This window comes from Grampus griseus (genome assembly GCF_964374135.1).
Source record: "Grampus griseus genome assembly, chromosome: 9".
Taxonomy (NCBI): domain Eukaryota; kingdom Metazoa; phylum Chordata; class Mammalia; order Artiodactyla; family Delphinidae; genus Grampus; species Grampus griseus.
This window is the reverse complement of record NC_139003.1, coordinates 12,564,437-12,589,727: the sequence shown is the minus strand read 5'-3', so window position 1 is coordinate 12,589,727 and position 25,291 is coordinate 12,564,437. Positions and strand designations below refer to the sequence as shown.

The following is a 25,291-nucleotide window of genomic DNA, read 5'->3' as shown; positions in this document are numbered from 1 at the left end:
ATAGAGGACTATTACCGACTTCCCGGTTTGCAAGAGTCTAGAAGAGAGAAACGAGCTCCGGATGTGGGATAAGAAGACCTGAGGTCCAGTCCTTGTTCTGCAGTATTTTAGCTACATGAATTTGAAAAGTCACTCAGTTTCTTTGACCTTGACGCCCAAATCTGTAAACTCAGGACAATGCCAGTCCTTTTCATCTTATGGTGCTCTTCTGAGAATCAAATGGATTGATTCGGAAACTGTAAAGCACTATATAAATATAAGGTCTTTCCCAGCAGATGTTTTAAGAAAATAATAGATTTTATTTTTTGAGCAGTTTTAGGTGTACAGAAAAATTGAGCAGAAAGTACAGAGTTCCCATAGGCCTCCCACTCCGCTTGCAGTTTCCACTATTATTAAATTCTTGCATCCATTTGTTGCAATCGATGAGCCAATACTGGTACATTATTATGAACTAAATTCATAGTTTATATTAGGGTTCATTCTTTGTGTTGCACATTCCATGGGCTTTGACAGATGTTTAATGACATATATCCAGTGTTGTACAGAATGGTTTCACCGCCCTACAAATCCCCTGTGCTCCCCTGTTCATCTCCTGTCTCCCCAGAACCCTGGCAACCGGCGATCTTTTCACTGTCTCCGTAGCTTTGCCTTTCCAGATGTCATAGAGTTGGACTCATACAGTGTGTGGCCTTTCACGTTGGCTTCTGTCACTTAGTAATATGTCTTTCAAGTTGCTCCAGGTCTTTTCCTTGAGAGCTCTTTTTCATTGTTGAAAAATATTCCATTACCAACGTATTCCCAGCAGACATTTTATTTAAAAAGAAAGACCAAAGACTGCATTGTATTAGAGTTAATTAAATATCAAGAGTTCCATGAAAGAGAAAAGGAAGGTGCACAGGGCAGCTTGATGTGGAGGTGTGTGGGCAGAGAGGTTGCATTTCCCCTCTCGTCGCATTGATGCAGGCGGTGTGTCTCAGAGGGGGCAGGGATTATGGGCTGGTTGTAACTATGAGAACCTGGTTATTGCTCTTCTTCTCCCTCCTGGAAACACAGCTCAACTGCCAGCAACTTGGTCCCCTAAGCACAGGGCCTGATGCACAGTACCTGGGCCTGCTGCTGATGGCCGACTAAGAAAACAAATGCTCAGGTCTTGTATCTCAAACCTGACACGTAAGAGCATGCAACAAATGCTTGAATGAATGGGTGAGGAAACACAGGATAGGGCCCCAGACTTGGGGACTCAGGGAAGATGCCAGGAGGAGGCAGGAAGATCCAGTCATTAATGATCTTGTGATAAGGCCCGGGAGATACTACTGCCAAGACCAAGATCCCCTTTACAGACTGCTAAGCACTGCAGAGGGACTGTTTGTATCAGATTCAAGCCAGGACATCCCCAAGGTCTCTGACAATAAAGAAAAAAGCAACCTGGGGCCAGCCAGTAGACCCAGAGGAAAATCGGTCGCTTGTGGACCTGTTTAGCCCCAATTCTCCTTCTCCAGCCAGATCTTCAGCGCCACCTAGTGGTGTGCCCTTCAGGCTGGCTGTGCTACCAAAGCAACCGACCAGGGAGGGCTTCAGGCCCTGGCTTAAAGCTGGAAGGATTAAAGCCTTCCTCTTAAGGTTCAGGATAAGAGACTATGTGGAAATAATGAATAAATGGAGAGCTTTAGAATTAACGTCAGAGAATTTTAAGTCACAGAACTTAATCTCAGCAATTACATGCATACAGTTAGGAGCAGGGTTTTGTATTTGTGCTTATCTCTCTGCAGCTTGGGATATTGAGCAATTCTGGTCAATGAGGCCAAGATCAAAAGTTAAAGCTGTGCAAAGAAGTGCAGAACTGAGAAGTAGAAGAAAGAACCCGACCCAGCCCCTACCCCCAGGCAGAGCAAGTGTTATCCATTTCTCAATTAGAGCAGGTAAGGCTCCATTAAACGCCCAAGGCCAAGTGGCCAACAAAGGAAGCAAGGACCCGGATTGGGTGGAATGATCTTTTCCTTTTGCTGTGCTGCTTCTTAGTGCCCCCTTTCTTTTGATATTCACCTAGTTTTGCCACAATTGCATTGATATTCTCCTACCAATGGGCAAGTCAGCTTTGTTCTATCCTATTGCCACAAACTGTACTCCTAAAGGCTTGGATCACTCTGTCCCTAATGCAAGAACTACAGTTCCTGAGAATTTTTATAATGCAGATGGCAGGTTATCGCATTTGTTATATGCATTAAATATCTTAACTATAATGTCAACTCCTCTCTCCTTTGTCTATTATAAAATTTAGGTCCATCTCTGTATGTAATATTTTTAACCTAATTAATGCAGATCACAGTGGATTTTTTAAATCTGCATTTTCTTTAAGAGCATGTCATTCATAGATTGAAAGTAACCACCCCCAATGACATAAGTAAACAAAGGAGCTGGGTTTCCTATCTCAACGTCTAGGAGTATTTCTGCCACATGACCTGACTGCACCACACTTGAGGTCAAGAAGTCTTTTTTATTCCCAACTTAATAATACATAAAACACTATATACTGTATCACCCTTTTAGAAATTTGTATGCTCATTTGTATATCAAAGGTTCTATTGAATCTAATATAAATACACATGTTTAGCCTAGTGATTCCCAAGCTCATGGAATCATTGTTTTGTTGTTGTTTGGTATGTGTGTATAACTGTTAACTTTCCTCTGACATAACACGCTATAAAACACACCATGAGAAATGCTGGTCTGGAAGATGATATGCTGGACAGTCTGATTGAAGAGACCTGGACTTGAGAGATGGTTTTGAACTGAATGAGGATTCAATCTTTGCAAATAGTCCTTGGGCATAAAACAAAAATGGAAAAACAGCTCAGAGCATAAGTTTGCTTCAAAATTCTTACTTGTAACCTTCCTTGTTCAAGAAAGAATTAATATGGGGGAGCAGGATTTCAATGGTACAGTGATTGTCTCCGGGGGTCTCCATGAAAATGTAAAATGTACCCATGGTATGGCGTCTTCTCCCTTCCTTTCTTCGACATCTTTCATCTTTTTCTTGGATTGCTACTCACTCTAGCTCCCCATCTTTTTCATCTCTCTCTCTCTCTCTTTTTTGTTTTTTAACCTTTTATTTACTTATTTAGTTTCCAGCTTCATTGAGAATAAATGACTCATAGTCTAGCGGCCCCTTTTAACCTCTCCGTCTCAGCATACAGCAGGTTTCACAGTTACCACTCACACCTACTTTGGTTTCCTCAGTGCCTATCAGTTTGATGTTAGCAAAACAATCTGATCAAATTAATATTCGTTATATAATCAGTTCTTAGTGCTTCAGAAGCATTGGTAATTGGAATAAATAATTCTGTAAGTGAAAAATTTCAATTAGCCTTGGAGAGATTTGGAGAAAAGCGTTGATGGATCCAAGCTGAATATTTAAAAGATATATTTCTGCATAGTCTATATTCTAGAAACAAATAGTTCTATATTGAAATTTAAATAGTACCATTTACAAGAGTACTAAAAACCTGAAAAACATAGGAATATATTTAACAAAACGTGTCCAAGACATGTACAATTAAAACTTAAGAAACATTACTGAGATAAAGAACACCTAAATAAATGGATAGAAATGCCACGTTCATGAATTGGAAGACTCAATATTGTAAAAAAGTTGTCTCCTCAAATTTATCTATGTATGTCTTCATTGTGGCCATGACAGGAATGTATATATTTATCAAAAGTCACCAATCTGGGTGCATTTTATTGTATGTAAATTATATGTCAATAAAATTGATTTTAAAAATTGTAGTGGGGAATGCAAGATCAGGAAGGAATAGGTTTGGGTATATCTCTGTGTTGAGGTGGACACATTTTGAGTAGGTTTATATGCTAAAGAGGGAAAGACAGTGCAGATGGAGGGAGAAAACACGGGAGGGAGGGTTTGACTGATAAGGCAGTTTTCTCAAAGAGAGGGAGAAGGGGGTGCCTGGCAAAGTGCAGGTGGATGCATGAGCCTTGAAGGGGAGGAGGGAACACTGTGTCCCACAGCCTGCAGTCGAGGAGGGTGCATTTTCACCTTTGAGTCATGTTATGTGAGTAATTTTGTGCGTGGGAGGGCAGAAGATTGAGGAAGTTCAGGGTTCATTCAACCCTAAAATAGTATTTATTTTATGACAGGCACTATCTATATAAGGATGAGAGTATTCTATAGGAAAAAGAATAACATTATCACTGTCCTTATGGAATTTAGAACATCATAGTTGGGGGAGGGGTCAGGCACTAATACAATTACAAACTTGTATTATATTACAATTGCGAAACATTCAGATTATTAATGAATTCCACGAAGGCTAAGGGAGCTCTGGGTGAGTGTAACAGGAGGAACCTAATTTAGATGAATGACTCAGGGAAGGTCTCTGGGGTGAAGTGACCATTGAGCTGAGAGGAGGAAGATGAATGGGAGTGGGTTAGGTGACGAGTGAATGGACCAGGCTTGGTGAAGACCTTGACATTGGAAAGATTTTGGTATATTTTGATATGGAAAAATAATTATGGGTGAATTTTAAAACATTAATATAAAAAATGAAACCACAGAAAATTCCTAGGAAATAAATACAGGTGAATTTCTGATGATTTTGATAGAAGGCTCTCCAGTAGTATGACTAAAATTCAACTGCATACCATAGAATAGGTTTTTTGTTGTTTGTTTGTTTTCTTAAATGTAAAACATATCATAAACCAAGTACGAAGGCAAATAGACCATGAAGGTATTTGGAACAAATAAATCAAAGGATTACGGCTCTTAATCTACAAAGAGCATGTACCAAACTGATGAGAAAACCACTAAAATATTCACAGAATCCAGTTACTATAATATCGTCCTTCTAAAATGATTTAATACTTTCATCATTTAGATAAGGTTATAGAATTTTAGAGGCAAAAATAAACATAAAAAGCAAGTTGGGAAAATATGATAAAAATACAAGTAAAAAACAAGCAAGTATTTTATGGAAGAGAAAATTAAAATGGCTAAATAGATGAAAAAGCATTTTTACTCATAATCAAATGGAAGTTGAAAAACGAAATACCATCTTCCCAGCAATTAAATAATTAGAAATGGGAGGGAAAAAAAGTTACTTACTGCTGGTGAGAAGGCTATCCTATACAGATGGTGAGAATATTAAATTGGTTATAAGCTTTTAATAAAACAGTTTGGGAATATGCATCTGAAACCTTAGATATTTTTTTCCCCTGATTCCAGTTTTTAAAATTAACCCTAAGGATATAATCCTAAACGACTTCAAAGATCTTCAATTTTTTTTTTTTAGTTAAAATCTTAAAGCCCAATCTTTCCACAGTGAAGGGATAAAGAATGATGTATCCAAATGTTGAAATATTATGTATTAATTTAAAAGAATTTAAAAAACATTATGTGGGCATCCCTGGTGGTTCAGTGGTTAAGAATCCGCCTGCCGATACAGGGGACATGGGTTCGAGCCCTGGTCTGGGAAGATCCCACATGCCACGGAGCAACTAAGCCCAGGTGCCACAACTACTGAGCCTGTGCTCTAGAGCCCGCGAGCCACAACTACTGAGCCTGTGTGCCACAACTACTGAAGCCCGCATGCCTAGTGCCCGTGCTCTGCAACGAGAGAAGCCACATTAATAAGAAGCCCGCACACCACAACAAAGAGTAGCCCCCGCTCGCCGCAACTAGAGAAAGCCTGCGCGCAGCAACAAAGACCCAACGCAGCCAAAAATAAACAAATGAATAAGTAAGTTAAAAATATATATATATTATGCTCTGTGGTCACCTGCAACCATGTGGCCACTGAAGGCAAGAGACTTTTACTGCCACACTACCCTAAAAAATATCATATTGGCTGGTCCACTACCTTAACGCTACCACAGCAAAGGAAGCGCACCACGCACTGCATCCTCCACCAAAAGAAGGCACCCATTTCTGAGGCACCAACTGTGAGATGCACGTGTGCTACAGTGACCCATTTCACAGGTGGGCAAAAAGCTGTCAGGTCTGAGTGGGCTTGGAGCAGGAGAAGTTTCCTCTGCTGAGGGCTACAATTGATTTTGTCCTTCAGCCCTTAAGATCTAACAGATCTAACCATGTTCCTGGTGTCTGGGGGCAGATCAGGATGTGGAATGGACGTATAGCAAGACCCTGTGGATTCACAGATTTGGTTTTATTTTCCCTGCCTGTCATGCCTTGCCAGAGCCACCAACTGGGGACTCAACAGGGGCCTTATGAATGATTGCGGTATCTTGCACAGCATTGCTTCACACCAAGGAACCCAAGTTCGGTAGAGGGCCATGAGCATCACTTCTCAAGACAGTATGGTATTGGCAAAAGAACAGACAAGTAGATCAATGGAACAAGATAGAGGGCCCAGAAATAGACCCTCATAATTAGAGTGAACTGATCTTGGACAAAGGAACAAAGACAGTACAATGAAACAAAGATAGTCTCTTCAACAAATAGTGCTGGAAAAACTGGAAATCCACTTATAAAAAAAAATTAATTTAGACACCTTACACTCATCACAAAAATTAACTCAAAATGGATCATAGACCTAAATGTAAAATAAAACTCTATAAAATTTCTGGAAGATAGCATAAGGAGGAAACCTAGATGACCTTGGGTATGGTGATGCCTTCCTAGACACCACACCAGACATGACCCATGAAAGAAAAAAATGATAAACTGGGCTTCATTAAAATGAAAAACTTCTGCTTTGCAAAAGATAATATCGAGAGAGTTAGAAAACAAGCCATAAACTGGGAGAAAATACTTGCAAAAGACACATCTGGTAAGGGACTGCTCTCCAAAATATGTAAAGAACCCTTAAAACTCAACAATAAGGAAACAAACAACCTGATTTTAAAATGGACCAAAAACTTTAACAGACACTTCACCAAAAGTGATATACAGTTGGCAAATAAAAAAACATATGAAAATCTACTCCACATAATATTATCAGGGAAATGCAAATTCAAACAACAAGGTGATACCACTACAAGCCTGTTAGAATGGCCAAAATCTGGAACACTGACAACATGAAATGCTAGTGAGGACGTGGAACAGCAGGAACTCTCATTCATTGCTGATGGGAAGGCAGAATGGTATGTCCACTTTGGACGACAGTTTGGTGGTTTCTAACAAAACGAAACATACTCTTATCATATGATCCAGCAATCACACTTCTTGATATTTACCCAAAGGAGTTGAAAACTTATGTCCACACAGAAACGTACACATGGGGCTTCCCTGGTGGCGCAGTGGTTGAGAGTCCGCCTGCCAATGCAGGGGACACGGGTTCGTGCCCCAGTCCGGGAAGATCCCACATGCTGGGGAGTGGCTGGGCCTGTGAGCCGTGGCCGCTGAGCCTGCGTGTCCGGAGCTTGTGCTCTGCAACGGGGGAGGCCACAACAGTGAGAGGCCCGCGTACCGCAAAAAAAAAAAAAAAGAAAGAAACTTACACATGGATGTGTATAGCAGCTTTATTCATAACTGCCACAGCTTGGAGGCAACCAAATGACCTTCAGTCGGTGAATGGGTAGATAAACTGTGGTCCATCCAGACCATGGAATATTATTCAGGGCTAAAAAGAAATGAGCTATCAAGCAATGAAAAGACATGGAGGAAACTTAAATGCGTATTACAAAGTGAAAGAAGCCAATCTGAAAAGGCTGCATACTATACAATTCTAACTATGTGACAATCTCTAAAAGCAAAACTATGGAGACTAAAAAGATCAGTGCTTGCTGGGGTGGGGATTGTGAGACAGAGAAATAGAAAGCACAGTGAGCACAGTGGTTTTTTTAGGGCATTGAAATGACTCTGTATATTATGATAATGATGGATATATGTCATTATGCTTTTGTCTAAACCCATAGAACATTTAAGACCAAGAGTAAACCCTAAGGTAAACTATGGACTTTGGGTGATTATGACGTGTCCATGTAGGCTCATCTTTACATAAAAAAAAAAAAAAAAAAAGGCACCATTCTGGTGAGTGATGGGATAATGGGGGTAGGCTAGGCAAGTGTAGGGGCAGGGGGATATATGGGAAATCTCTGTACCTTCCTCTCAATTTTGTGATAAACCTAAAACTGCTCTAAAAAATAGAATCTTTAAAAGAACACCTCCTTAAAATTCATTATGGATAGAATTTCCTCCTTCTTGTTTCAGAATACTTAGAAACTGGGTTACTCTGGGAGACTGGGTTTTGCAAAACAATATTGGAGAACTTGCTTGATACAATCAATGTGAACCCTATCTTTGTCCCTTTTCATGCCTATGTTAAACAGCCACCTGGAAAGTGCCAGGTAGGGCCCAGATGTCGTCAGGAGGAGGAGGTGGCAAAAGACAAGGAGACACATTAACAAAAGAAGTCACTTTCGGGAAAAGGCAGGGCCCGTATCGATCATGGGTGAGAATGGGCTTTGCAGAGGGCTTTGCAGAGGGTTCTTCCCATGTTAAATGTGGAAGATATTCTCTCTCCTAGCAACCTGCTGGTTTCTCGAAAGGCCTCATTTACATGTTTCCAATCTGTTAGTTACTACTAACCGTGGATATTAAAGGTCAAAACAAAGAAGAGATTTTAAGCCTAAATACCACAAGATCTCCACTTCATACTTTTCTTAGTGGAAACAAAGTAGTCTAAAGAAGAACCTGTGTGCATCAAATATGTAAACAAACCAAAATGAATGTTAAAGGAATTTGTACATAATTTTTGAGGGTAAAAGTTCCGGTGGAGGAGCGTCTATTCCCATAAGAAGCAGATTCCACCTGAGATGCCTCATGTAAGGCTATTTGCTGTGATGTGAATGTTATACCGATTTTTCTGAACATTTAACTCTATTTTAATGTCAATGAATCTATAGCAAATGAGCATGGCCCGGGTCCAGGGTCCAGGGGAATGGTTGGAGAATGATTTTAGGAACAATTTAAGGTTAGACATACCAACTGATGTCAACTAGCTCCTTTCTGCCTTCTGTTTTCATCTGTTTTTCCCTTAAAATTTCAACATCATCTTTTTAAAAACATTGTCCTCACTGTGTCTGCTACCCACCAAGAGCCTATGGCTTGTGCTTTATCAAGTCAGTGCTCTTGGCTTCAAGAAGCAGAAAACCCTGACTCTAACTGGCTTAGGTAATAATGGAATTTATTATTTCACATTACGGGATGTCCAAGTTTTTTTTTTGTTTTTTGTTGTTTTTTTTTTGCGGTATGCGGGCCTCTCACTGTTGTGGCCTCTCTCGTTGCGGAGCACAGGCTCCGGACGCGCAGGCTCAGCAGCCATGGCTCACGGGCCCAGCCGCTCCGCAGCATGTGGGATCCTCCCGGACCGGGGCACGAACCCGTGTCACCTGCATCGGCAGGCGGACTCTCAACCACTGCGCCACCAGGGAAGCCCGGATGTCCAAGTTTGAGCAAACTCCAGGCATAGTCCAACCATTTGCCTCAACGATGTCACCAAGGACCAAGTTCCTTCCACCTCTTCCTGCTCATCCCCTGTGAGCTGGCTTTGCCCAAGGGCTGGCTCCCTTCATGGTTGAACAATAGTTGTAGCAATTTCAGGTATTATGTACACATATGACCCTATCTATGGGAAGAAGTGGGACCATCCCTTTCATTTTTTTCAACAGCATTATTGAGGTGTAATTCACATACCTTACAACTCTTTCATCTAAAGTTTATAATTCAGTAGTTTTTAGTATATTCATAGAATTGTGCAACTCTCACCACAACCAACTTTAGAACGTTTCATCCCCCTAAAAAGAAATCTCATACCCATTAGCAGTCATTTCCTATTTTTCCCCCAACCAGCCCCAGCCTCAGGCAAACTGTAATCCACTTTCCATCTCTATGTATTTGGCAATTCTGAATGTTTCATATAAGTGGAATCATACAATTGTGGTCTTTTGTGACTGGTTATTTCATCTAGCATAATATGTTTAAGGATCATCACCATATCTTTCTTGAATGTCCCCTTTTAAGGAGAATGAAATCTTCCCTGAGATCTCTCAGCAGACTCCCCCTAAGACTCACTGGTCTAAAGTGAGTTACATGATCACTTCCTAACCCAAGCACTGGCAGTGGAAGAGGAATTACTATGAGGACCTTAAACTGATGTGAACTAACTCCTAACAACAGGGATGGGGTTATCTAGTCACCTGCAAAGTTGTCACAGGCAGGCAGGGACTGTGAAGGTGAGAAGTGTATACCTGAGCGAAATTTGGTTCCTTTTAGGAAAGAAGAATGGGGGAAATGGATGATGGATAAAGAAAGAAAGTGTGTACTACACTTAGTACAACATAATTACAAGTGGAGCCAAGAATCAGTGGTGAAAGAGGCTACACTTATCTTGGGTTTATTTATTCTATTGGTCTTCCTTTCTTTCTGGCTTTTTGTTCTGCATCTGTAAGTTTCCGACTCTAGGACACTATGAAGGTTCTTTTGCTGTAGGTTTACCATGGTCACTGCCTCAAGTCACTCCATATACCACCCCTGCAGTAGATCCTACCGTTAGGCTTAGCTAAGCTGACCAAGTTCTGGAGCTTCAGGGAAGTGGCAAAAGCAGGGAGAAGTAAGTGAGAAGTGAGAGCCACACAGCACCCTCTCTAGGGTAATCGGCAGCCACCTTTGCTGTTCTAGGTTGATGCATATAACTGGGAAGGAGGTTGCAAGTATAAGAGTATTAGATATATGCATATGCATGTATATATGTATATCTTGTTAGTGAGCATAAAAGTAAAATGTGGGGCTACCTTAAACCTTGAGTCTCTCTCCCTTGGTTTAGTCTCACATTCTCTCACTCTTCCACATTAGGGAGCAATCTGACTGGTGACTTAAGTACTTCTTAAATCCCCCGTGATCCGTGAGTGATCATGGCACTCCTATCTTCCTGTTTCCTCTTACCCTACTTCTAAACAGAGGTTGTTTCCGTTCAAAATTCTTTTCGTTTTTAAAAATTAATTAATTAATTTTTGGCTGTGTTGGGTCTTCGTTGCTGCGCGCAGGCTTTCTCTAGTTGCAGCGAGCAGGGGCTACTCTTCTTGCGGTGTACGGGCTTCTCGCTGCAGTGGCTTCTCTTGTTGTGGCGCACGGGCTCTAGGTGTGCAGGCTTCAGTAGCTGTGGCTCACGGGCTCTAGAGCATAGGCTCAGTAGTTGTGGCGCACGGGCTTTGCTGCTCCGCGGCATGTGTGATCTTCCCAGATCAGGGCTTGAACCCGTGTCCCCTGCATTGGCAGGCGGATTCTTAACCACTGTGCCACCAGGGAAGCCCCCCTTCAACATTCTTAATAACAGATTTTGAGCCAAGAGAAAGTCACCTCAGAATTGGTTCTGGACTAATGGGAAGCTACTGGGCTTCCAGATGGTCTGTCATCGTGTTAGGAAAATACTGCAGATTTAAAAAAATTTTATATTGGGGTATAGTTGATTAACAGTGTTGTTAGTTTCAGGTGTACAGCAAAGTGACTCAGTTATACATATACTTGTACCTATTCTTTTTCAAATTCTTTTCCCATTTAGGTTATTACAGAGTACTGAGCAGAGTTTCCTCTGCTATACAGTAGGTCCTTGTTGGTTATCTGCTTTAAATATAGCAGTGGGTGCATGCCAATCCCAAACTCCCTAACTATCCCTCCCCCTGCACCCTCCCCCCCATAACCATAAGTTCATTCTCTAAGTCTGTGAGTCTGTTTCTGTTTTGTAAATAAGTTCATTTGTATCATTTTTTTTGGATTCCACATATAAGCGATATCATGTGATATTTGTCTTTCTCTGTCTGACTTACTTCACTTAGTATGATCTCCAGGTCCATCCATGTTGCTGCAGATGGCATTATTTCATTCCTTTTTATGGCTGAGTAATATTCCATTGTATATATGGTATGTACCATGTCTTCTTTATCCATTCATCCGTCGATGGACATTTAGGTTGCTTCCATGTCTTGGCTATTGTAAACAGTGCTGCAATGAACATGGGGGTGCATGTATCCTTTCGAACCATGTTTTTCTCTGGATATATGCCCAGGAGTGGGATTGCTGGATCATGTGGTAGCTCTATTTTTAGCTTCTTAAATATTACAGATACTGAGACGTAAGTAAGACTCTTCCAGTACTAGGGGCTATTGGCTATCTGTCAGCACGTTCTTCTAATGCCCTCAGGGAAACATGACTTCATTTTATAGGCAGCTGAGTTCACAGTTTCAGTGTGTAGCTTGTTTCAACATGTAGCCAGTACCATGTGTGGCAATGTGTTGTGTGAAAGAGACACAAATCCCTATCTTTGACGGTGCAGAATGTTCTCCAAAGATCCCAGGCAAGAGTTGGAGACCAAGGAAAATTCCAAATGACTACTGGGAATTAATTTTCTGCTGTTTAGGAACCTCACTTAACTGTCAGCAATACTGAACAAAGAACATGGGAAAGGGAGAGCATGAGCCATGCCCTTGTCTCTGGCTGTGCACATCTGGATAAATCTTTGGCCTCATCTAAGACATGAATGTGCCAGTGAACCTCAGGGATGCTGCCCAAGGGGCTGCTGCAGGCATCTAAGGCCTGTGGCGTCAGACATGAGTCTTCTTCTCTGGAACTAGAGATGCTCATCATGGACCAGCAGAGGAAAATTTCCAGGACTCTCCCTAACTATGAGAGAGCACCAGGCTCCAGTCCTTGACCAACAGAAGGTCTTGGGGCTGCCTAAGCCAGAGTGTCAGATTTCTGCTGGGCTGCAGGAAACCATTCAAGGCTGGCTAGCAATTGAGCCTGATTATTTTGGGATCTGTGTACATCCTAGTAAAATAGAGTTTGGAAGAGAGTAGAGCTGGTGTAGGTCTCCAAAAACTCCAACCTCTACATCTACCTGGAGGAATGCATACCGGGATTTCCTCATTAACTCTGATGTCGCCCATTTGTCCTATTTTTGTACATGATTAATGGCTGAAGTGAAAGATGCAGACTAAAAACATTACCCTTGTTCGAGAAAGGGGTAGATCAACAGGGGTGTAGCTCTCAGGAAAGGCTGCAGGAAGGATGTGATTTGGATGAGCAGAGAGAAGGAAAGGGGGCACTGCAGGTTTGCTCTGGGGATGGGTGAGGGATTGCACAAATGGCCCTAAACAAACAAAATGGCAGACAAAAAAATAATTTAGTTTTAATTTTGATTCACTGAAAGTATTGAAATATCGACCTGTCTAGATTGGATTCTCCAGGAAGCATATTCTATGACAGTGTATATTAATTTCCTATTGGCTGCTGTAACAAATCACCACAAACTTAGTAGCTTAAAACAACACACATTTCTTATCCTACAGTTCTGAAGGTCAGAAACCTAAAATGGGTCTGTAGGGCTGTGTGCTCTCTGGCTCTAAAGGAGAACTTATTTTCTTACTTTTTCCAGATTCTGGAGACTGCCTACGTTCCTTGGCTTGTGACCCCTTCTTCCACCTTCAAAGCCAGCAGAGCGACATCTTCTCTCTCTCTGATCTCTGGTCTCCTTCTTATAAAGATCCTTGGGATTATACTGGGTCCACCTGGATAATGCAGGATACTCTTCCTATCTCAAGATCCTTAACTTAAACACATCTACAGAGTATTCATAGGTTCTGGGGATGGACACGGACATTTTGGGGGGGGTTATTACGCTGTCTGGCATACAGTGTTTAGCGTTCAGAATCAACACCTGCAAAAAGGGAGAGAAGGAAGCAGGATGGAGTAGAGGGAGAAGCCGAGCTATGATGCAGCCTGACAGCCGCAGCTGACCCCATGAGGAGCTCTGGGGCTAGGATAGCTGGTCAGAGGTGTCTTATTTGGGTCTAAAGTGACAAAGCTGTTGTACTTTCTCCTGGGTCAGGTCATTAGATGTGGGTCACTTCCAGAAGGGCGTGACACTGGTTAAGATGGCTCGCTGCATGGAGGCTGCCCCTGCAGGGGCTGTCTAGCACAGTGCTCTTGGCAGCTGGGACAGCAGGTCTTTCCTTGAAGGGGGATCCAGGTGGCGCATCTCCATGTCCACTGCTCAGCCTTGGTCATGATGCCTGAAAAGAGGTTTCCATGTTTTAGTGTCATTTGTGACCTTACAGACTACATGTGTAGGATGTGGCTTCCACTCTATCCCCCCACAGGATGTGGGTGGGGTTAACTTCTGTAAACACAGATAATGTGTTTTTTTTTTCAATTTCTGATCTTTTTTTTTGGGGGGGGGAGTATAGTTGCTTTACAATGTTGTGTTAGTTTCTGCTGTATAGCAAAGTGAATCAGCTATACGTATACATATATCCCCTCTTTTTTGGATTTCCTTCCCATTTAGGTCACCACAGAGCACTGAGTAGAGTTCCCTGTGCTCTACAGTAGGTTCTCATTAGTTATCTTTTTTATGCATAGTAGTGTATATATGTCAATCCCAATCTCCCAATTCATCCCACCTCCCCCTTCCCCCCCAACCCCGGCATCCGTCCATCTGTTTTCTACATCTGAAACAGGGATAATCCTTCACTTATTTATTTACAACTGTGTGCCTCTAGAAAGGATACGAAGGGGCAATCATTGGCTTAACCAATGTGGCCAAAACAGGGCAGTTTCTACAGCAAAAATATTAATAGTATAAATTATATCATTTCAAAAATAAATGGGCTGCTTCAATAATGCTTTACAGTGTCAGGAAATACATGTGTCGTGTGATGGGTACAGTTAATTCCTCAGAGATGAATTTATGGCTCACTCCCATTTTGATGCAGGTATTTTCCCATTTGCAGGTGACCTATCTGAGCCATATGACCTATTGTTCCTGTTTATACAAACGTGCAATTTAAGGAGGGAACACAAAGGTCTCTCTCAGAGACATGCCCCACACCATGGCTACACTCCTCTCTTTTGCAGATGTAATTCTGAGGCTTTATTTTGCGGAAATGTCTTATTTTCTCTAGTCTGAGAATCCAGATAAAAACCTGGGAGACTTCTCTGCTGGGAACTCAACAGCCTGACACCAACATTCCCAATTACTGCCACACTGGCCACAATGAATTAAAGCCTTCATATTAAAGAAATAAAGTAAAGAAAACTAACAAATATTCCCTAATGGTCTCATGAACACGACTCGACTAGTCCTGAGTGAGGTGGGCTGTGAGACACACGACCCTCCACATGCCTTTGTTCTCCCTTCCCTGGAGGGACTGCCTCCCCCGCGGGGTGCTCTTTTCTCCCTGGTGGCAGAGGCCTGTCACCCTTTTCGACAGGCATTCTGGGCATCTGCCTTGTGATGCCTGAGCTTTTCAACAGTGCGTGGCTCTAACTCAAATAAAACCAGAGTTTTCTTTTCCCACAGCTCAACCCCATCCAGATGTTACCTTCCGGTGAGACCCTCACGCCCTCTCCCCGGAGCTTTGGGAGAGTCAAAGCTGTGACCTCCGTTTTGAACAGGGGATCTGAAATCTCATCCCAGCCCTGGTTCTTTGGCATCAGCCCTCTGTGAGTTAACGTTCCTGTCTCCTGTCTTCAGTGACCCTGGGGGGTGGATTGAGGAGGGGTCGGTACTCAGAATTCTCGCCCTGGCCGACTAGCACTCCATCCATGTGCATGGATGGCCTGCTCCCGGTGGGCTTGAAACTCTCAGCTCATCCCAGTTTTGCCAAATACATATTCTTCCTTCCAGGGTACCTGGTGGATCCCAGGGATTTTCTGGTTAGCTGGTAGTTGCTTGAGGTTTAGGCAGTGGCTACAGGAAAAACACAAAAACAAAAACATCACAAGTATGTATTGAGTGTTAACTCTGTTCTATGTACTTTTCTAAAGGATTTACGTGTATGGACTCATTTACTCCTCATGACAATCCATTGAAGTAGATACAGTTATTATCATCATTATAGAAACTTAGGTACAAAGAAATTAAAGGTATTGTTCAACTCCCTCAGCTAGTATGTGGCAGAGCTGGAATTCCAGTCCAGGCACCTGGTTCCAAAGGTGCAAATACATTTACCTACTGGACAGTGCTGCCTTCCTGCACTGGCTAAGTGCAGCGTAAAGACCACACTAAATGCCCATCTGCAGCCTGGGCAGTGCTATGCTCTCATCCAATTGTGCCAATAAGTCACAGACCACAGAGGGAGGCCTCTTTTCACTGCCATAACACTATCCGTACCGTGTGCACAGATACACGGCCATGCTTGCACAGCTGTCCTCACAGGGGCGCTCACAGGCCAGCATGCACACAAGCACATTCACCGTGGTCAGATCACATCCACACATGATGCAGGTGTCCCAGCGAGACTGGATTCTGTTCTTTGTTGACCCTAAAGACAGAAATGAGTGTAGAGCTCCCTGTCACTGTGTAATCCAAAACAAAAATAAAATCAGCCCTAAAACAACAAGAAAAGATATACATATATAAAAAGTATACATACACAAAATATACATCTATATATAAAGTATAGATATATATTTTAAGAAAAAGCTTCTTTCTATATTTCTTCATTTTCTGATTGGAAAATTATGGAAAATTCATTTAAGCCAAACTTTTCTCACTTTGCTGAAACCCTAAAGGTTAGTCTGCCCATTGGACCATGCAGCATCAAGTTGCAGATTTTTATAGCCTGCAGGCAAGGAGTTCAGCAGCTCATTATCAAATGCAAATGTTTTAGATGGTTGGAAAAGGAGAGTTGAAAATAACTGTCTCTCATACCTAGAATATCACAACATCTTATAGCTAGAAGAGATTTTTTTACGGTGATCCAGTCTCCTAATTGACAGGTGGAAGGGCTAGGAAGTTCACCCTACTGGTAGTGTGGGGTCCTGAGGATTAGAACCCGGCCGAGTATGCTTTACTGCACCATAATCTCGTCGGTGGTTCTCATTTCTCTTAAAACATTCATCTGGGGGGCGATAGTAAGGATGCGTGTCTTTATGCAGTAAATGGGGAAACTAGACTGCAAGCTGTATGAGGGCAGGGACAATGGGCGGGGGTGGGTGCTGCACAGGAGTGCATCCCCTGTGCCTAGCGCATGCGCAGCACTCAGCAAATGTTGGTTGATCCAATGATGGATGGGAGAAGAAAAGTAAGAAACCTTGACTGACTGGTATGGTCCCCACAGCACACGTGCGGGTGGAGGAACTGGTGGGAGGCGGACAGAGAATTAGAACTGCCCTCTGGTGGTCAGCATGGGCCCTGGCTTCTCTGCAGCTCTCTGGCTCTCTAGAATCTATTCGCTACACTGTGGCCAGAGGTGTTTAAAATGCAAACCAGATCAGGTCATTCCCCTGACTGAATCCTCTCAGGGTCTTCCCATCCCATTCCATATAATGTCTTCACCATGGCCCGTCTTGCCCACCCCTCCGGCTTCATCGCTACCTCTTATTGCTTAGTTGTCTCTGCTTCACTCGCACTGGCCCCCGACTTGGTAAGCTGCCTCAGGCTTTACAGATTTTGCACTGGCCGTGCCCTCCTTCAGGTTCTCTTTTCCTCTGGATCTTTGCTTGACCTGCGCCTTCTCGCCTTCAGGTCTCAGGTTAATTGCCCCTTACTCGGAGAGGCCTAACTTAAAATAGTTCTCCCCCCACCCCACTCCTTTTCTATCACCTGTTTTCGTTTTCTTCGTGGTACATAGCACTACCTGAAATTGCCCTGTTCATTTAGTTATTCTCCGATTTAGTGCCAGATCCTAAAACAGTGTTTGTCTCGGTAGGCTTTCCATAAAATATTGTTGAGCGACAGAGGGATGGATGATAAGGCTGAATGGATGAATAAATGAGCGATCGAAAACTGAAGGCACCGCCTCCCCCCCCCCCCCCCAGACACACCGGCGCGCCTCGGGCGGCCGCTGCAAACCGCACCCTCCTTGCGCGCCAGGAACCCGCTGCGGAACCCAAGGGCGGCGGCAGCGGTTTCCCTTCAAAGAGCAGGGGAATCTTGAGCGAGCACACAGGAAAGGCAGCTTGCGCGCTGGACCCGTCTTGGTGAGTGCTGCAGTGTCGGGGCGGGGAGCCGGGAGCGGGGCTCGGGGACCCCGCCCGGGCGGGCGGGGAGGGCCCCGGGGCGTGGGGTGGGCGTCGCGACCCGGGTGCGGGCGGAGGGTACGAGCGAGGGCCGGACGGAACCGCGCGGGGAGGGCTCCCTGCGGGGGGAGGGCTCCCTGCGGACGGCGGGGTTCCTGGTGCCGCTGCGGGAGGCTGGTGGCCTGGGGTCTAGCCCCAGAGCTGCCTTGAACTTGCGTGACCCTTACCCACTTCTCTTGGAGCTGGGGGGAGCGATTCAGCTAACTCATTTGCAAAATGGGGCGAATGGTTGCTGATCGCTTGATGGATTGGTTGATTGGTTCGTTCATTCCAGGTGCTTTACAAGGTTTTGTTTGCTAGAGATGCACAGACAGAACCTGCCCATTGTGGGGTCCCAAGTCTCGTGAGAAAAGCCCCGCCTCATGGTGAGGAGGGTCGAATACAATCAGAATTGGGGAGTTCTTGGGGGAAAAAAACCGAAACCCATGCATTTCGGACGAGACATGCAACAGTTATTTATCGAATGGCTATTATGTGCCACATTTTATTTTTTCAGTAGAAATTTAAGTTTTTACTGAGATTGGGGAATAAGAATTCTGTTGGGTACTTAGAAGGCATATACACTGCTAGCTAATATATTACATATTTGATGATGACTTAAATCCGGAAAAATTTACAAGGTGCATCTATACCCCTCACAGATGTGAACTTTACAGCCAAATGAGTTAAGCAGAGCAGGTGTATCCTCATTTTACTAAGGAGGAAAGTGCATTCACAGCCCCATCAGATGTGATCTTCGCAGCCAAATGAGTTACGCAGAGCAGGTGTATCCTCATTTTACTAATGAGAACATAGAGACAGGTTAAATGATTTACCCAGGCTCTCACTGCCAGTAAGTAACAAAAGTAGGACTAGAATCTAGGCCTCAAGACCCTTGGACCAGCGCTCTTTCCACTACACTAGGTTGCCTGCATGTTTCCACAGTAGTTTTGTAATACGCAGACCCATTGACACAAAGGGAGTTCCAGTGGGTCATGGGTGGCCTTAAAACAGACTCTTAACGACTGTTAGATTGTTCTCTAACTTCTGTCCTTGCCTTGGATATTTCACCTGTACTCCAACTTTATCTCCTTCACACTGATGAGTCCCAAATCTATATCTTCCATCCAGACAATTTCTCCTGGCTTCAGACTGCTAAGTCCAGACATCCATTGATCATTTCCATTGGCTGCCCCACAGGCATCTCAAACTCAATATCTCCAACACTTTTCTTCATGAACCTACAATCCAACTCTCATGATTGAAATCACTATTCAGTAAGTTGCCCAAGTACAAAACTGGCTTGGTTCCTCTTCTCTCACCTCCTACAATCAGTTGATCACCAATGGCTGCTAGATTCTATTTTCTAAAGATCTGCCACATCTATCCTCTCTCTGTCTCCTTTGCTTCTTCCTTCGTTATGTGCCTAAAGATTGTGGTAGAACTTGCTACCGGCTCTCTGTAGCTTTTAGCTCAGCTTCTTCCAGCCCATTTTCCATTCTGCTACAAAGTGATCTTTCTACAGTCCAAATGTGATCCTATCACTCACTTGCTTAAATCCCTTCAGGGTTTTTCATCATTTTCAATGTAACATCCAAAGTCTTTAGCGTGGAGTCAAGGTCCTTCCTGATCTTTTCTGAACCTCCCCGACCTTCCCCATCCTTTATCTCCAGACTACTATTTCTCAAAGTGTGGTGCTGACCTCCACTAGAAGCATGGGAGTACTCATTAATAATGAAGATGATGATGCCAAAAACTCGGCCTCTGTGCACTGGTGCCGAATTGAATCTTGGAGACAGAGTTTTGGGTGAAGTAGAAAAGAATAGCTTTATTGCTTTGCCAGGCAGAGAGGGACACAGCAGGCTCATGCCCTCAAAAACTGTGTGTCCCAACCCAGGGGGATTTGGTGAGGAGTTTTATAGCAATGGTTCAAGGGCGGGCTTGCTTATCAGGCTCAGGGTGTGTGCAGGGCCTGCGTTCCTTTAATCTGGCCTCAGGTGGTCTTCTGATGGGCTTCTGTGATTCTCGAGGTTATTCAGCTGTGACCTCTCTGAAATGAAGATTGCTTCATCAAGTAGTTACCATCTTCCATTTGTTGGGGGTTTTAGTTCTGTGGAAGAGCTCAAAGATATTGTTATGTGTATCCCTTGAGGTGGAACCAGGACCCTGCCCCAAGGCTGCACTACTGTTTTTTGACTGTTCCTCCCTTGTCTCTGTATCCCTTCCCTTCCCTGATTAGCAACTGTTTGAACCTGCCCTTTGGAACTCGGAAAGTCTAGAAATGGGAGACACAGAAAGGCTTTTGTGCCCAGGAACCCCACAGGGTCCTGCTTGGTTTCACTAACAGCCCAACCAGAACAAGTCAGAGTCTCAGGGGGTAATGCCCAAGAATCTGCATTTTAACAAGTTTTACACTAGAGTTTGAGAGGCCTTGTTCTCACCTTCCATATTTACACTGCTCTTTATACCTGACTCCCCACCTGTGTTTCCCTGAACATACCTTGCTATCATTTATGCCTTTATGCACATCAATCTCTTTAGCTTCTCATTTGGTATTCCTCATTCTCCAAGACCCAGGGTAAATGTCACGCCTTCTGGGAAGACTTCCCCCAGCCATGGACCACCTTGTCACCTCCAGTCTACATTGGGTCATTCTTGTGGCTTCTGACAGAGCCATGACTTACCCCTCAACATCCTTCCCACTGTATTACAATCATAAATTGTGTAATTGTTTTGCACTTGTGGGTTTAACAGTTGCCAGCACTTGAGAATAGAGGCTTGTGCTTCTCTGCCTAGCACCCAGCACAGAGTCCAGCATGCTGAATGAACGCGTGCTTTAGGGTGCGATGGAGAGGCAGCTAATCATCACATGTGCCTTTGGGTTCCTTTGTGTACCATCCTGGACTGTGGCTCTGATTCACAGGAAGGTGGGCTCCCTGGCACTGGCTTCATTGTTGCTGGTGATAAGGATGTGTCTGGCCTCGAGAGGAATTTTAAGCAATGGTAGTGTTAAAGAAAAAACTATGTAGTGACACTTGTTGAAGAAGGGTCAGGCAGACTTTACTCAAGGGTAGGGAGAGGCATCTGGGTGGATGTAGAGACCACTGCAGTGGTGGTCTTAGAGTGGGGGAAGGAGGTTGGACTCAACTCTGACTCCAACGAGGACAAATCGGGGTTTATAGCCAAGGGGCAGGGTGGGCTTCAGTGGATGGAAAATTACTAAGAGGGAACTTCAGGGTTAAGGGGAATTCTTGTTAGGCTGACTCAGTAGAGTTCTTGCTGAAGGCAGACCAGGGTGATAAGATATCCAGGGTGGTCAGATACCAACGGTGGAGGTGGGGGATTTTCACTAAACTAAGTGGGATTCTTGCTCAAACTGGATTCTACAAGGGTGGAGAGGGAAGCCCAAGCTAGGGCCTTGTCCAGCAGAGCTCAGAGGAGCCTGATTAAAGTTAGGTCAAGAAGAGAGTCTTCGTGGTTAAAGGGAGTAATAAAAGAACTAGAATCTTCACCAAAAGCTGAAGATTTTTTTTTCTTGGTCTGTTTACCTCATGCACACAAAGTCATAAAAATTTTCTGTATCTGTTTAGAAAATAATTTATTTTTAGAAAATTTAGAAAATACATTGCAATTTAAGATGTAAAATAAATGTCACCCATTTTCTCACAATCAAGAGGGAATTCCTTAAAGTTTCTGTGTGTTTATTTATACTGGTATTTTTTTTTCATTTATATTCATGTTTGGACATAATTGGTAAATACCAATTCCATAAGGCTTTTTAATCCTGCTAATTTTACCTAACATTATATTTTTAGTTTTTTCCACATCAACAAAAATTCTTAGTGAAAAAAAATTTAATGTAGTGGGGGGAAAAGTGTTCCTTAACCTTCATAGGGTCCCTAGCTAGGTCTGGAAATTAGACTGACAAAGACTGATCAACAGGAGGAAAGCATACACGTTTACTCAATATGTTTTACATGATACGAGAGCCTTCACAGAGAAATGAAGACCCAAGGAAACAGGCCCGAGTATTTTATTTTAGACAGTCAAGGAGGAGCGTGATAGGGTGAAGGGTATGAGGTAATTATAGCAAATGGGAAACAGCAAGGCCGTGTGTTAGGATTCTTCTTGGCATCCCTTTTTCTTTGGAGACAAATGGATCCTTCCTGCTGGGTATAGGGCAGGCACCTCTCACTGGAGGGTTTTATGATCTGTTTCAGGGAAGAAGGGCAAGGTGGGCAGGTGGGCAGGGTGACCTTCCTGCTTCTGCCATTTCCCCAAACTCCTTCCTCTTAAAATATCCACTCTGCAAGGTGCCATATTTTGGGGTAGCATGTCTTGAACCCCATCACATTCAACAGTTATTTACCGAATGGCTGTTATGTGCCAGGTTTTATTTTAGACACAGGGATACTGCAGTGACCAGACCAGTCAAAATCTTTACTCTCACGGAGTTTACATTCCAGGGGGGTAAGTTAATAAACAAACTAGCACATAAGGATCATCACAGGATAAGTGCTGTGACGAAAAGAAACAGAATAGGTTTATATGGTCGCTTTGTTTTTGAGTAAAGTTATGCTAGTTTGCCTTCCGTATAGGAGTGTGTGTCTATCTCGTTTTGTCATCAGTGAGTATAATCATTTAAAAATTTTGGTAATTTTATAGGTGAATAGTGATAGTTCTTTGTAATTTGCATGTCTTTGATTACTCAGGAAGTTGAGCATTTTTACAGAGCTATGTGCATTTCCTCTTCATTGAGTTTTCTGTGAATGTTCTATTGAGGGCCTAGTGTTTTCTCTATTTTGAATAATCCCTTTACATTACTAGTTTGATTACTAATTTGATGATATACACGTTATATATAATGGATAAGCAGACACTCTTTTTTTATTTTTCCTTTTTTTTTCTGGCCGTGCTGCATGGCTTGCGGGATCTTAGTTCCCCGACCAGGGATCGAGCCCAGGCCCTGGCAGTGAGAGTGCCGAGTCCTAACCACTGGACGGCCAGGGAATTCCCAGATAAGCAGATACTCTTAAATAGCGGTATAATGACTGTAAGGAGAAAGCAAAGACAGGACACCTAGAATTCCCTTCTTCTCTTCCTGCTTCTCTCCCCCTTCCTTCTAAGAAGAAGTGATGAGAGAAGAAAAAAGTGTAGTTTAGGTGGAAAGAAGTGAAGAAAGAAAGAAAGAAAGAAGGAAGGAAGGAAGGAAAGAAAGAAAGAGTAGGTGGGTGGGTGGGTGAGGAGATGAAGAAGGTGATGTAACTAGGAAGGAGAAGGAGGGAGGAAGGAAAACATGGAGAGGATGAAAGAACCGAAGACAGTCAGGGACTCTGCACGATTCCCTTGGACAATTATATTTTTTTCTTTTCTGCCTCTACTAATCTAGCAAATCCCTAAGAGAAGATGACTGTGTTCTTTAAAACACTTCGAAATCATTGGAAAAAAACTACAGCTGGGATCTGCCTGATGACATGGGGAGGCCACTGGCTCTATGGAAAACACTGGTAAATATCTGACAGCCCCCATACCCCCCACCTTCACATGCAACAACAAAACAGTTCAAAAGGGCCTACAGTTAAAATCTTGTTTAGCTGTGCTTGTCTCTGTAAAACAATGTGTTGTAAAAGGAAAGCAAATGTTAAAACCTCAAAGACAAAGGCTTCTTGTTGTACCCAGTTCTGAAAGATGGAAACTGTATAGAGCTATTAACACTTGTACTTCAGTGGACACAGATTACTGCAGCGAGATCAAAACGGGGAGAAATTGAGGGCCGCCTAGAGAGAAACAAGGGACTTCCCTAGTAATAGTAGAGGGTTGGAACTCACACGTGTCCTTGGGTGGTCCTTCCGTTTTCCACTACGGTCTCTCGATCTCTAATAGTGCCCATTGCTAGACACTGAGTCTGCTACCTGCAACCCCTGTGATTTTCCTCATCTAACCCATTAACAACAACAAAACTAATGAACCCATTAGTTCATTTAAATGAAACAGACTTTCAGACCTTTTGTTTGAATAAGGAATTCCAGGCAGTCTTGGGTTTTATTAGCCTTGCAGGTCTGTGGGGAGAAGAAGGTGCCAGAGGTCCTCTTCTGGATTCACATGGTAATAAGATTTAAATAAACAGCTTTTATATAAAAGTTATACAGATTACTAAGAGAGCCGATCAAATTGCAGTCTTTTGGGGATTCAGGGCTACGTCTTAAATATATAGCAACATTCTCTGACATCCGAGTGTCCCGAATAACTGCTTTGTTAAACAGAAAACTGAACAGGCTTTATAATGGAAGTCTCCACGTTGGAAAGGAGAGTCACACTGGTACTTCTGTGAACGTTCTCAATTCACCACTATCAGAGATAATTTATGATGCTCATGGTGTCTACTTTTTGCAGGTGTGGAGAAGGTGGAACATTCCCCCCTTTTCTTTCTAAGTTTTCTCAAGGCTAAGCACTTGAATTCCATTAGCTAGCGTATAAAGAACAGACCTAAGAATCTTAAAATTTTAATATATAAAAAAGAGAAGGGCAGAGGAAATGTTTTAACAAATTGTGTACGGAGCATATAATGTTTGGCTTTTCCTCCCTTTTCAAACTATTGGGCTGGCCAAAAAGTACGTTCGGGTCTTTCCGTAACATTTTACGGCAAATTTGAGCCGTAACATTTAAGCCCTCGAGGAAAGGCTCCTTATACCTCCTGCCAGGGTAGGAACCAGGATTTCCTATTTAGGAGCACCCAGTCCAGGCCACAGCTGGCTTAAGGTGGGAGAACCTCCCACCTGCTGCGGATTATTGCCATTGCTACTGCTGGGTGAAGATGTGAGGAAATAACCGTGTCCCCTGTTCAGGATGTCTTTAAGGTACCATAATAATTTCTCGCCAGCGTAGTCTTGAGACTTTAAAAAAGGCCCATTAAGTTTGTGGCACGTCGGAGGCCTCATTCTCAGTTGGATCTGAAACAGCTTGAACTAGAAGTGTAGCAGGAGGCTGGAGGCATCATTTGCTCTGTCTCTACCCTTGACATTCAAGGTTACTGCTCAGAATGCAACCCCCCATTGTCCTGCATAGCTTCCTTTTCTCAGACTTCTCTCCGCATGCTCTGGTGCTATTTAGCACCCCTCCCTCCCCCTTTTAAAAAATTGTGGTAAAAAAACAGTAAAAGAAAATTTACCACCTTGACCATTTTTAAGTGTACACTCAGTAGTGTTAAATATATTCATATTGCTGTACAGCAGATCTCTAGAACTTTTTCATCTTGCAAAA

The 25,291-nt window shown here is 43.2% G+C and overlaps 1 protein-coding gene across 1 annotated transcript in view; it reads left to right on the top strand.

Annotated features, from left to right (window-relative positions):
• Positions 1–17,926: 17,926 nt before the first annotated feature.
• AGK (acylglycerol kinase) overlaps positions 17,927–25,291 on the top strand; it is an 87,140-nt gene continuing 79,775 nt past the window's right edge. The window contains exons 1-2 of the mRNA XM_082661979.1: positions 17,927–17,953; positions 23,421–23,538. Of these exons, the coding sequence (XP_082518105.1) occupies positions 23,438–23,538 (101 nt within the window). The 5' untranslated portion in view covers positions 17,927–17,953; positions 23,421–23,437. The remainder of the gene's footprint in view (positions 17,954–23,420; positions 23,539–25,291) is intronic.